The 14075-nt window shown below is 50.0% G+C and overlaps 1 protein-coding gene across 7 annotated transcripts in view; it reads left to right on the top strand.

The window, feature by feature from the left end:
* KCNIP3 (potassium voltage-gated channel interacting protein 3) overlaps positions 1 to 14075 on the top strand; it is a 59339-nt gene that overhangs the window by 40817 nt on the left and 4447 nt on the right. For 4 of the 7 annotated variants that reach the window (XM_016142912.2, XM_036224489.1, XM_016142914.2 and 1 more), the window contains 6 exons: positions 6460 to 6584; positions 7066 to 7135; positions 7394 to 7464; positions 12449 to 12556; positions 13106 to 13243; positions 13872 to 13934. In XM_016142912.2, coding sequence (XP_015998398.2) covers positions 6460 to 6584; positions 7066 to 7135; positions 7394 to 7464; positions 12449 to 12556; positions 13106 to 13243; positions 13872 to 13934 — 575 coding nt within the window. The remainder of the gene's footprint in view (positions 1 to 6459; positions 6585 to 7065; positions 7136 to 7393; positions 7465 to 12448; positions 12557 to 13105; positions 13244 to 13871; positions 13935 to 14075) is intronic. The other 3 variants (XM_016142913.2, XM_016142915.2, XM_016142919.2) reach the window with 1 other exon arrangement.

Here is a 14075-nt window from a genome sequence, read left to right on the forward strand (position 1 = left end):
GAAGGGAAGAGAGAGGCAGGTGTCCCGACAGTAGCTTCTGCAAGACAGGGAGGTGGGCTGGAGCCCCAGGCCTGGTGTTGCTGGCCAGGCCCCCCACCCCAAGTTCGTGCCTCTGCTGTCGCACATCTGGACATGGTCAGTGGTTGCCAAGCGGCTTAGTCAGGAATCTCACAAGAAGTCTTACTTGGCAACCCAGGACCCCTACGGATACAAGGCCCTGCTGGGTCATAAGGGAGTCTAACCCCAGAGGCCTCCTCTGACCCTCCCAAGGTCTAAGAGTTGCCTGACCAGCAGAGACTAGGTTAGGGCTGAATCTGCCAGCTGGGTTCAAGAGGAATTGGAGCCAACGAGTGTAGACAGCAATTTGGAGTCTTCCCACAGACAGAGCAAAGGCAGGTGCGAATGATAGGGGAGCAACCTGCAGGGGAGCCTCGCAGAGGCATTGGGGGCAGCCCAGGGGCTTCATGGGCTCCTGCAAAGACATCAGCCAAAAGTGCCCACCACCCCAGACTGGAGCACCTTAATTCAGCAAAGTAAAGGTTTGGAGCCACCTGTCCGAAGCCTCTGCAGGTGGGTCTTGCACAGAGTGGCCCGTGTGTGGGTGGCAGGAGCCTAGGCTGGGCTCTTACTCCTGGGAGAAAAGCCCCATTGTATGTCAGGCTGCTGCACTACTTTGGGACACTCAACTTTAAAACAACGTTGAAAATGCTTGTTTGATAGAGAGGTGAAACCTTTGTTGCAGACCACTGGTTATCGATGGATACCTGTTGGGAGCTTGGTCTAGGACTAGCCCCCAGAGAGGTGAGGATGGCTGGGCCTAGGAAGTGGTGGGGGAGATGGCAAGTGCAGCTGACTGCACAGTTGGACCAAGCAAGGCCCCAGTGTGGGGGCAAACGCTATGCAAATGCTACTTCCACCCACTGATTGCCAGGGCACCCTGCCACTGCCAAAGGCGGGAGTGACGCCTTGGCAGCTCTAAACAGAGCTGGCCGTGTCTCCACTGACATAAGCCTAGTAGAGGAGAGCCAGGAGGGGCCTCTGACAGTTCCTGACAGTTCAGAGAACTGTACCAGATTTCATGGAATGAGGCTCCCAGAGGAAAGGGCAGCCAGGCCTCAGGACAGAGGGTGGAGAAGTGTCCCCAGGCCCAGGAACCAGGTGGCCTAGACAACTGGTACACATTTCCCAAGAAAGAGGAGAGACCCCCTCTGCCTGACCAAGCCTAAAGGTCAAAATCAAGGTCGATTTTAATTTGTTGAGTGCAGTGAGAAGACAAGTGGATAGCAACGCTGTTCAGAGCCCGAGGCTGGGATCAGATCATGGCGTTAAGTATCCCAAGGGCAGTAACAGCCGGTAGCTTTAAGGGTGTATCTTCCACAGACAGAAATCATTTGTGTCCCTGACGGACACAAGTTGTATGCAGCTCAGACTTCTCCATCTGAATGTGTGGCACTCAGGCCCTGACGGATAGTGAGTGGGAGTCAGGCAGTTTCCTATAGACGGTGCTCTCACATCGCATTGAAAAGTCACGCGATGACCATCCTATAGCATCTTCCAGCTTTGGGTGATTTAACCCCATGCCTTGGTGGATGGTTCACTCGGTAGCTAGTGACAGTGGCTCCTCCCTTCCTGACATCTCCAGCCATTTCCCCTCTCTGTTCTCTTCATGGCTTCTTTTGATGCCTGCAGCCAGAGTGGCCCTTCTAGGATGGAGATTAGACAAGCCTTTCCCCTAATTTGGACCCTCCCATGGCTCCTGTGCCAACCTGGCTCTTGACTCACCTGGGACCCTCTGCCCAAGGTAGACTTTGACCCCTATCTGCTGTCGTTGCACTTAAGTCTTGGAATATCGTCCCTCTTTCTGATTCCCCATCCCTGCTGTACCTAATAGATATAAGCGACAGCAAGTATTGGGGCCTGGGACAACTGGCAGTGGGTAGGCCCTGCCTGGAGACATTCAAATTGATACTCAAGGCATTTATCCACGTACCCACGTAGGGAAACAGCTGTGGGGGCCCATCCCACCCAGTGTGTGTTCCCGAGCACCTCCACATGCAGGCACTATTCCAGACAGGGTATGACAAGGAGCAGACGGGAGTCCCTGCTAAGCAACCCAGGGTAGAGAGACTGACGGTAGACCAGTTGTATGTGTTGTTCCGCTCAGGCTACTATAACAAAATACTGTGGACTGGGAGGCTTAAACAACAGATATTTATTTTGCACTATCTGGAGGCTGGAAGTCCCAGATCAGGGTGCCAGCAGGGCTGGATTCCGATGAGAACCCTTGTCCTGACTGGCAGATGGCTGCCTTCTTTCTGTGGCTTTCCTTTTGTGCGTGCGTGCACATGTCTGGTGTCTCCAGTTCTGTGAATTTTGACAAATGCAGTCATGTAATGCCTACCACAATCAGTATATTAAACAGTTCCATCACCACAAAAAAAATCCCACATTTTTTGCTCCTAGCTCCTGACACATTCTCCTTCCCTATGATTTCTATAATTTTCTATTTTCCAGAATGGAGTATACCCAGTATCCTACATTACATAGCCCCTGAAGTCTGATTCTCTCACTCAGCAGTGCATTTGAGATTCATCCCTGTCACTGAGTAGTTTGTTCACATACGTTGATGAGTAGTAAGTACTCTGATATGTGCATGGACCACAGTTCAGTTGTCCATTCACCAGTCAAAGGACATTTGGGTCACCTCCACCTTTTGACAACTGTGAATTAAGTTTGCTCTAAACATCTGCATAAGTTAGTGTGTGAAGACAATAGTTACCATTTCATTTGGGCAAATAAGAGGAGTGGGATTTCTGGGTCATATAGGAGGTAGATGTTTATCAGAAACCGCTACGGATTCCCCAAATGACAGCACCATTTTCACACCTGCCAGCAAAGTATAACAGTTCCGGTTCCTCTGTGTTCTTAACAGCACTTGATTTTAATATGTGGGTAATTGTATTTCATTGTGGTTTTAATTCAGATTTTCCTCATTGCAAATGGTGTTAAACAACTTTTTATGTGCTTATTTGCCATCTGTGTGTCCTCTTGGGTGAAGTATTGGATCGAGTCCTTGGCCCATTCGTAAATTTGGGTTGTTTGTTTTCTTACAGCTGAGCTTTAAGAGTTGCTAGTGTATTCTGGATATCCTTTGTCAGATATATAATTCGCAAATATTTTCTCCTAGTCTGTAGTTTATCTTTTTATTTAACAGTATCTCTTACAGAGAAAAAGTTTTAATTTTTCATTAAAAAGTACAATTTATCATTTTTTTTTTTTATAGATTGTGCTGTTGGTATCATGTCTAAGAACTCGTTGCCTAAAACCAGGCCATGAAGATGTTCTTCTTTGTATTTTTTCTAGAAGTTTTATATAGAAGTTTTATGTCTTACTTTTAAATCTACACTCCATTTTGAGTTCATTTTTGAATAAGATATAATATTTAGTCAAAGTTCACTTTTTAATTTCATTTCACTTATTTTTCGATTGAAGTTGACATTCAATATTATATTAGTTTCGGGTGTACAACATAGTGATTAGACATTTATATAACTTGTGAGGTGATCCCCCCAATAAGTCCAGTACCCACCTGGCACTATATGTAGTTATTACAATATTATTGACTGTATTCCCTATGCTGTATCAAAGTCCATCTTTTTGTAGATGGATGTCCAATTTCTCAGCACTATCTGTTGGGAAAAAAATCTATGCTTTACTCAATGAATTGCTTTTGCACATCTGCCAAAAATCAGCTGGTCACTATGTGGAACTGTTTCTGGGTTACCTGCTTTATTTCACAAATCTATGTGTCTCTCTGTCCTCCAACATCAAATAGTCTTGATTACTGTAGCCGCATCGTAAGTCTTAAAATCATAGACAGGTTTCTCCCACTTTATTCTTCTTCAAAACTGTTTTAGCTATTCTGTTTCCCTTGCCTTTCCATATACATTTCAGAATCACTGTGTCTATATCTACAAAAAAAAGATTCTCCTGTATTTTTATTGGAATTATGTTAAATCTGTAGATTGTTGTGGAGATAACCGATATCTTTATGATGTTGAATCTTTCAATCTATGAACATGCTTTGTCTCTTCACATTTCAATCTTTTGTGATTTCTTTCATCAGCATTTTATAGTTTTCAGCATACAGATTATGTGTGTGTTTTGTTATATTTACTTATGCCCAAGTATTTCATTTGTGGAGAGAGTGATTGCAAATAGCATTGTTTTTTAAATTTTGGTTTCCAAGTGTACATTGCTGGTCTGTAGAAATGTAATCGATTTTATGTGTTGACTTTGCATCCTATGACCTTGCTAAACTAACTTATTAGAGGATTTTTTGTATATTCTTTGGGATTATCTGCATAGATAACCATGCCATCTGTGAATAGGGCTAGTTTGGTGTTTTGTTTTTTTCCCCAGTCTAATCTTAATATTTTTCCTTTCTCTTAACCTTTTTTTAACATAAACTTTTTATTTAGAAATAATTTTGAAAAGTTGCATAGTAACAAGACCCCATTCAGATTTATTATTATTGTCCTAATAAATTATTATTGTATAATAATAAACTTTATAAGAAAAGGATCTAATCCAGGATCACACATGATACCCACTTATTTTATCTCTTTAACCTTCTTTGATCGGGAATAGTTTCTCTGTGTCCCCTCGACTTTTGTGACCTTTATGTTTAAAAATGTTATTGGCTAACAGTTTTGTAGAATATCCCTCCATCGATGTCTTCCTTCCTTTTTTTTTTCTTTCCCCCTTTTTGCACCAGCTAGGACTTTCAGCATGATGTTTAATAGGAGAGGAGAGAACAGATATTCTTGCCCATTCTCAATCTTAGCGGAAGGAACATCAGTGTGTTACCAGTAGGTGTGACATCAACTGTAGGGTTTTTTTAGATGTCTTTTATCAGGGTGAGGAAGTTCCCTTGCATTCCTCATTTACTGAGCTTTTTTTTTAAAATCATGCATGAACATTGAGTTTTGTTAAATACTTTTTCTACATCATTGATGTGATCACATGTTTTTCTTTTTTAGATTGTTGATATGGTGGATTATGTTGGTTTATTCTCAAATGCTGGATTAGCCTTGCATTACTGGAAAAAAAAAAACATTTTGTGTGATGTAGTCTTCTTTTTGTACATCAGTGGACTCATGAGTAGGTGAGTAGGTGAGAGGGGCCGGGCGGGGACCCACTGCGTAAGTGGAGAACTTAGCCAGGAACAGGGACAGTTCATCACCAGATTGGGAGAAAAAGTAGAGATCTGGGCCAGACACAGGTGGACATGGTGGCAGGAAGTTGGGTAAATTTTTTTCTGTGGCTTCTACTTTCTCAGTGATGTAGGAAGCAACCTGAGGGTCAGGATGGCAATTTAAAGAGAAGATGGTGTGAAATCACTGTCTTGGAGACTGGGGAGGGTATGTGACCAAGGCAGCAGAGCATGGCATCTGGGCAGTTTGCAGGCTGCTCTTGGGTTAGTGAGAGCAGGCAGTGCTCATGGGAGAGGCCGTGCCCAGCTCTGTGCTGGGCTCCTTGGGCATGGGGTGGGCAGGGCAGGGTTTCTGCAGATCATCTCCATCTTCAGGGTGCCAGAGGAGGCTGGGGTGGTGACAGTGCAGTGGGAACCATGCTTCCCTTCTTGGTGGAAAGGTCATTGACCAGGCTGCTCAGCAAGTGTAAGCACTGAGCGCTGCCATCTGTAGCTCTAGTTTGTATTATAAATGTGATAGATGTTCTACCAAAAGAAATTAGAAAAAGGTATATATATATATATATATATATATATATATATATATATATATATATATATATATATATATATATATAAAGGTATAGAGATCACCTGGACTCCACCGCCCACTCCCGCTGAGGCAGCACTAACATTTGAATGCGCTGTTATAAAAAAAATAAGGGCCAGTCTCTGCCCAATGGGCACTTGAGGGCTGACCTCTTTTTGGTATGAGTAATCCCCCAAATGCAGCCAAGCAGCAACGCATTGGGCTGGACAGGTCAAGAGGGGAGCCCTCCCATTCCTGGCTGAAGTCGGGGAAGGATGCATGAAGGCGGTGACCAGGAATTGGGTCTCGAAGGTTGAGGGTCTGTTGAGCCATCTTGCTGTCTTTTACCACCATCCCCTACCCCCAGCAACCCCTTGTTTAGTGTCTCTCCGGGACAAGGCCAGCTCCTAGTCCCTGTCCCCACCATGTGGCTGACACTGTGGGCACACTCCAGGCAGTGAGTGGGGGCCCGTACTATGCAAGGAGTGAGAGGCAGGGCGGCCTAGGTGTGCAGCTCCACTGTAGCCCCCATCTGTTCAGCCCACAGCCTGTGTGACCACACATGCGGTCATACAAAGAGAGCCCTCCACCCCCGACACCAGCCCATGGCCTGGAGCCCACCCTGCAGCAAGCTGGAGGAGGGGGTACATGTCCTCCTGGTCTGTGTTCTCTCCAGACAGCAGTGACAGTGAGCTGGAGCTGTCCACAGTGCGTCACCAGCCAGAGGGGCTGGAGCAGCTGCAGGCACAGACTAAGTTCACCAAGAAGGAGCTGCAGTCCCTCTACAGGGGTTTCAAGAACGTGAGTGACCCTACTCCTGGGAGGGGTACTAACCCCAGACACCTGTCCCTGACTCTGGGAAGGGGGACCGTGGCCCACCCAGACCCCTGTCCCTAGCTCTGAGAAGGGGAACCCTAGTCCCCAGACCCCTGTCCCTGGGTCCAGGAAGGGGGACTGTGGCCCAAGCAGACCTTCTTAGAGACTTTTCTGTGCACAGCAAATACCACAGGGGCCTTGGTGGGGCTCATGATTTGTCGGAGAGCTGTTTTGAGGTGACCAAGCCCCAGAATCAGTGTTCTGACTGCCCATGCCTCTTTCTGTGTCTCTGCTGACACAGAGTAGGGGTGTATGGAGGGACCCTACTGGCCTGAGGGGATCTGCCTCCCCTGCCCACCACCAGGCTCTCCTGGGGGCTTGGAGTAGGCAATACCTGGGGCAGTAGGCATCAGAGTGCAGGGCGGAGGTGGCCAAGGTGGCTTAAGGGGGTAGCTTTCTGTTACAGGAGTGTCCCTCGGGCCTGGTGGATGAAGACACCTTCAAACTCATTTATGCACAGTTCTTCCCTCAGGGAGGTGAGTGCGAGGCCAGTGCCCCACCCCTTCAAAGCCCCCACTGCGTCCCTGTGGCTGTTTTGTAGAAGACGGGCGTCCCTTTTACAAGTAGGGGACCCTTACCTCCACCACTAGCTTTCTGGAAGCCTAGTGTTACCTCTGTCCCATTGGAAGGGGGGACCCCAGCTCGGGACACAGCCGAACGCCCCAGCAGGGCTGCATGGGGTGGGGGCTGGGCTTCCAAGCAGCCCCAACTCACCTGCACTTCGTTTCCCCCAGACGCCACCACCTACGCGCACTTCCTCTTCAATGCCTTCGATGCTGATGGGAATGGGGCCATTCACTTTGAGGTAGGTCCCTGCCGTTCTGCAGCCTGCCTTGGTGCCACGTCTTCCGGCTATCCAGAGAGGCAGATGTGATCCTGGAGGACATGGCCCAGTGTATTCCCCGGGGAATGAGTGGACTGTGCTTGGCTGGCCCAGGCCTACCCAATGTCACTGGAATTTGGTTTTGTTCATCAGCTACCCTATTCCCAGCCTTGTTTTCCATTCCAGCCCTGCTGAGTCTAGGGAGCCACCGAGGCACCCTAAGGTGTTTGTCACCCAGCATGAATATGCATTTAGAAAGGGGGCAAGGCCTCACTCCAGGGTCTGTGCTGACAGTGGGTTTCAGGCACCCAGCAGCCAAATTCACCCAGCTCAAGCAGGCTCCCGCCGTCCCAGCCAGACACTGAGTGAGCATAGTGTCCCCACCATCAGGAGGGAGAAGCCTGCCTCCCACATTACCCCCCACGAAGGCCTCCCAGCTTTATGTGGATGGCTGTAGGTCCCACCCAGGCCCAGCCACCGGATCATTTGAAGGAGGCCCCTCTGTGGAGCCCAGACCCCTAAAAATAGCAGCAGGTGAAAAGCTGAAACCTCTTTTGGGAAGAAAGCTCTTCTGAGAGCCAGGCATGATCAATAACCACTTGGCACAAGGGCCAAGGGCGGTGACAGGAAAGCCACAGGGCCAGCAGGCCGTTCAGAAAGCCCCTGGACCAGCCCGGGGAATAATAATAACTCAATCACTTGGCCTAACACTGCTCTGTTCCTTTTACGGCCGCCAGCCCAGCCAGCGGCACAGACACTCACCAAGGCCTCCACCCTGCTCTCTGGCTCACTGACCACAGGGCCCCATCCTGTCCAGCCACGCTCTTAGGGCTTATGCACATGTGAACATGCAGTGTTTTCATCTTTATTCTCAGTGACACCTGCATGTCGTAAAAATCCAGTAAGTACACAAGAGTAAACAGGGAAAATGCATTGTCCCCTGGCCCCTTCCCTGTGACCAGTTCCTGCAGATCCTTCACAAGGCACCTGAGGCGTCCAGGAGTCAAGTGCGGAGAGGACCCGAGTGTGATGGACCCACCAGGGCATTGTGGGTGGTCTCTCTTGTTCTGAAATTGGAGGATTGAAGGGCTCAGCAGGGACCCTGGCATGCGACAGGTGGCTGGAAGATCTAGGTCACCTCCTGTGGTGATCTTCTTCACTCCCCCAGGAGGGGTCTTACTGCTCCTTTAAGGTGGTTGGTGGTGGGTCTTTGGCGGTGCTGTCAGTGGCTGAGTTGGGGGCGCTGGTGCTGCAACCCATCCGTTTGGTGTATCCTAGGCCACCTGTGCTTCTCTGCAGGTTCAGTTATAGGGACCATCCAAGCAGTGGCCCCCATCCTGTTGCTCATGGCTGGGAAGGGCCCCGACAGGGTGGGGGCAACACTCAGCCCCTGGGCTTCAGGCTCAGCAGCTCTTAAGATGGAAGCTCAGGTGGCTGATGGGTATTTACAGTAACTCCAGTCCTGCATCTCCTTGAGAGACAAGACATGTGTTAATGGAAGTTTATTGTGATGGTAAAATGTGGTCACTTCCCTGCCTTCACCCAAAGGCTACCAGGAAGTAAACTGGCAAACCCAGCAAAGCTCAGCACAGCCGCATGGAGCCCTGGCCCCACGACCCCCTCAGGCCTGCCTGCTGCTCTGCAGGTCCCCCTGAGTGCTCTGGGACATGCCCACTGGAGGAAGCATGTGAAGGCCTCTGACCTGGGGCACAGATGACCTGGGTGTGATTTCAACAAGCAGAGAGAAGGCCTGCAACTGTGTCATAGCCTCTGCTCTCACCCTCTGCTGAGTCCTGCTCTGAGCTCTATCTATGCCCCTCATGGGCACCCTGCGGTGTTTTAGCCTGGAAACCAAGACCTCTCCGTGTCGCAGCATCACTGCAGGAGCCCCTCAGCTTCGCTGGACTCTCCCTCGGGGTCAGCCACAAAGCAGGGCTGTGGATGTGATGGGCTCTGTACAACTCGGAGCTAAGAGCAGAATCAAATACAACCAGCGATGGTCTCACATGCCATTGTGCTCCCTGGGGCTGGAAATTCAGAACTAGTGAGCTGGCTGGACTTGGGGTCCTCTGTGTGTTTTTAAGGATGGGCCAATGGCCTTGCAGGGAACATTCCCACCCACCTTTCCCTAGGCGCCGTCACTGGTATACCATACACATGCTCAGAGACACTGGAAAGGAACATTCCTCAGTCATGGCTGAGCATGAGGGCTTCCACTCAGCAGCCCCTCCCCTAGCCTACATGAGAAGGGGGTCCTTGCGGGACTCCATGGCTCTTCCTCCCACGGGGAAACTTGCCAGTCCCCAGGGAACAGGGAGTGATGTGACTTGAGATGCTCTGACATCCACTGCTAAGTAAATCGTGCGGGGATGATCTCTGCCTCAACTTGGGCATGCAGGAAGTATCACGTGGCTTCTCCTTGAAGTCATGCTTGTATTCGCTTCACTTGTTACACCTATGCCTTTGAGAGACCCATAGATTCCAGGGTGTGCCTTGGAAAACAGCGCTTAACCACCCACACACACCTGAGGAGGCAACTACTTTCCCATTTTAGCCAGTTGTCGCTCTTTGGCTCCCCATCTCCCAGCAGCGAGCCTCTGTTGCTCCTCCTGGCTGTCCAGTCTCAGATGCAGTGGTGAGGGTTGGGGCCTCCCATACATATGTTTTTCCCATCCCCTGGCTTCCAACAGAGCTACAGGATGCAGAGTGGACAAAGACTCTCGATCACGCCAAGCGTGCGAATCTGAGCCTTGCTGAGCTTTGATGACACTCTCCTCCCTGCACAGATCCTGATTCTGACTGCCGTTGACAGTTGTCTTGAGTTTCCATTTGCCTCGAGTGGGTCTGTGACCTCATCATTCACTCACCCTTTCCCAGTTGTCTGGACCAGCAACCCCTGATGATGCTTCCCCAGCTTCATCCTCCATTGGGACTGAGAACCACCTGTGGAACTCTTCCTCTCTCTCCTGTGTTGCATCTCCTGGTTCGGGACTCCTATCACCTCCCTCTGTCTTGCTTTACTCTCTGTTTTCAGGGGCACAGCTGCCAGCAGCTTCCTGGGAAACAGAGTATGTGGGAGGTGACTTTCGAGGCTTTGGACATCTGAGGGTGCCTTCACTCTGTTCTCTCTCTTGCTTGACATGTTGGTGGGAGGCGGTGCTCCTTCAAGATGGTAGCCATCATGCCACTAGCTTCCTGCCCCTCATGTTGCTATCAAAGGCAAAGCCTGCTGTTCCCTGGCACTGTGTACGGGACTTGATTCTCTGTTTGGGGCTTGATTCTGTGTTTCTCTTTGCTTTCGCTTTTTCTCTCTGGAAGCTTGTATGATCCTCTCTTTGCACATAGGTTTTGGAAATGTCATTAGGATATGCGCCTGCAGGTGACACAGTGGGCTGTTTGCAGGCATTGTGGCTGACACTGATGACTCAGCAAACCCTGGACACACACACACACACACACACACACACACACACACACACACACAGCCTTCCATTCTAGGAAGGCTTCTCTTGACTCACTTCCCTCCATGTCCTCCATTCTTCCTGGCACTCTTGCTGTCGGGCGGGGGGTCCCTCCAGAGCGCGCCTCTCTTCACCCCCCTTTCTAATAATTGTTCCCATTTTATAGCTTCCTATTCTTATTGTAGAGATATCAGATTTCCAATCTCTGAATCTAACCATTTGTGTTGCTTCTATTTTCCTCCTGGAATAATTTTGTTTCTTCCAGATTGTTTTCCTCTGTTGCCCTTAGTTTTTCTCTTGCATGGCACAAGCTTCCTCAGACTCAGAAAGCATAATGTTTGAGCTAAGACTAAGCCTTGTGGTGTGTGGCCCCATCCATCCGTGGTCTGCCACCCTCCACCTGGTTCTGAGACAGGCCTTCTCTGCTCCCCTTCTTTCTGAATAGCCCGGAGGATCCCACAGGGCAGGGGGCTCAACCCACCAGCCTTCATGGTATGGAGGGAAAGACTTGGATCACACCAGCTGTTGTGACATAACAGCTGACATTTCCATATGGAAGCCACTGGAACATCTCTGTCTTGTCACATTAGTATCAGCTACCCATCAGAGGTTTGCCCTGACCCCAGAACTGAGCTCCGTTAGCTTAGCTTCTGAAGCTGGATGTTTTGAAGCACCCTGACATCCGTATAAACCAACCATGCCATCCCTGCCGCACGTGCACATGCACATATGCTCACACACACACACACTCAAACTCAACACATGCATGCACACTCACACACGAACTCACGCATACACATAAATATATGCACACCCACACATACATGCACATTTCTCTCCTCTTCACATACAACACTCACATGCACATATGCAATTATGTACATGTGTGTGAATGCATGTTCACATGTGTACAGTCATCACATGTAAACATGCATGCACATGCATAGTTATATATGTACACTCGTGTGCGCACATGATCACACCTGCACACTCACACTTGAATACATGCTCACACATTCGTACCTTCACAATGCACTTATGCATTCATATGTACATGTACACACACATATTTATCACATGTGCACATGCACACTCACACATGCATAGTCACATATGTATTATGTGCATACACGATCACATGCACACACTCGCATGTACATGCATGCTCACACATGCATGCCCTCATACATGCACACGTGCACACAACAGATGTACTTATTGCATGTGTGCATGTACCCACTCATGCATATACATGTTCACATATGTGTACTCACATGTGTGCATGCTCATGCATGCACAGACACATGCACATGTACACACATACACATGTGCGTACACTCTCACACATATACACATACATGCACACTGTCAACCTGATGGACACCATCTCCCTGCTCTGTATTGGAAGCTCTAGAGCTGTGAATTCAGTGGAAGCCTCACAGGGAACTGAAAATAAAATTTGGATGTCAAATTGTCACCCCGCACCCTCTCTCCCTCCCTCTCAGGACTTCGTGGTTGGCCTCTCCATCCTCCTGCGAGGAACAGTCCAGGAGAAGCTCAAATGGGCTTTTAACCTCTATGACATTAACAAGGACGGCTATATCACCAAAGAGGTATGGCTGGCTGGACATGGCTGGTCTGCTGCTGCCCGGGCTTTCCTGCACTCCCTTTTTGCCCAGAGACCAGGCAGGAAACAGCCACCAAGGGGTTCTCTTTGTCCTGGTCTCCTAGGTATGGGAAGTGGGGTCTATGTGTCCCACACACACTTTAATCCAGTTTAACAAGTGTCTTCGTGTCATCCTTGCCTATGGGAGGGCCTGGGGGACACACAGGTGGAGAAGCTGAAGGTGGGGCTAGCCTTGGCTCCCACCAATCGAGGGGCAGTATGGTCCCTTGAGGCATGTGGGGACCCCCACCCCAAGGGGCCACAGTTGAGATTTTTGGCCCAAACATATTTTCTATATGAAAGAGTGGCCACAGTTTCACATTTGGGGGACTGAACTTAAAAATCTATCTCCAGCTTTTCTTGGGACATCCAGAAACTGGCACTGGGCAGAGCGGATGGGGGCCCCTTGCTCTCACTCACAGCTGTTCTGGAGGGATCCCCTGCCCTTTGATGCAGCCCCCTCCCCTTGGGCCCTCGCAGTCCCTCTTCCTTGCAGCCAGACTCATGCCGGCCCATCCGCCTCCTCCAGGAGATGCTGGCCATCATGAAGTCCATTTATGACATGATGGGCCGACACACCTACCCCCTCTTGCGGGAGGATGCGCCGCTGGAGCACGTGGAAAGGTTCTTCCAGGTGAGCACCCTACCTGGGTATGCAGGAGGGGCAGCAGAGGAAGAAGGGGCTCCTGCTTCCGGCATCCCTAGACAAGCCCCTCTCCTCTCTGGGCCCTGCTCCCAAAGGCTCCCAGAAGCTGTTAAGCTGGCATCTCCCCCCTGGCTGGTTCTCAGGACCCCAAGGAACGAATTAAAACATCATCCCCACTTTCCAATCCACTGAATCTGTCTCAGTGAGGGCTGACACCCAGACCAGTGTTCTGGTACCTTTAGAAGCTCTCCCAGCCCCTCCCCCAGAAACTGTGTGTGAGAAGGGTGGGTGGGGGTGACCCCACTGTCTCTATGGGACATATGGCCCTCTTATGCCTTAGTTGCTCCATCTGCCCTGGCTGCCTGTCAGGATGCATTCTAGGAAGGACCCCAAGAGGCATGGGAAGCAGCTGGGGGTGGGGGAGCAGACTGGGGAGACGTCATCTGTGGGGTGGGAGGTGGCTGAGGAAGGCACTTTATGTGACTGGGATACAGGGTAGGGGACAGAGGGAACAGGTTGATCTGAGGGAGCCCACCTACTGCCATGTGCATAGGCTTGGGGCAGGGGCTGTTTCTGGTGAGACACAGACACACCGAGGGCATGGCTTGGATTGCAGAAAATGGACCGGAATCAGGACGGGGTGGTGACCATTGATGAGTTCCTGGAGACCTGCCAGAAGGTAGGTGGCATCAAGGGTCGAGAACACCCAGTGTCCTGCCCCTGCCAGTCCCAGGCCTTTCCCACTCACTCCTGCCAGCCACAGCCCACTTGAGTGCACCATCCCTCAGCCCTGCCCTTGCATGCCTGGAGTTGGGGGGGC

This window comes from Rousettus aegyptiacus, unplaced genomic scaffold, assembly GCF_014176215.1.
Source record: "Rousettus aegyptiacus isolate mRouAeg1 unplaced genomic scaffold, mRouAeg1.p scaffold_m13_p_7, whole genome shotgun sequence".
NCBI lineage: Eukaryota > Metazoa > Chordata > Mammalia > Chiroptera > Pteropodidae > Rousettus > Rousettus aegyptiacus.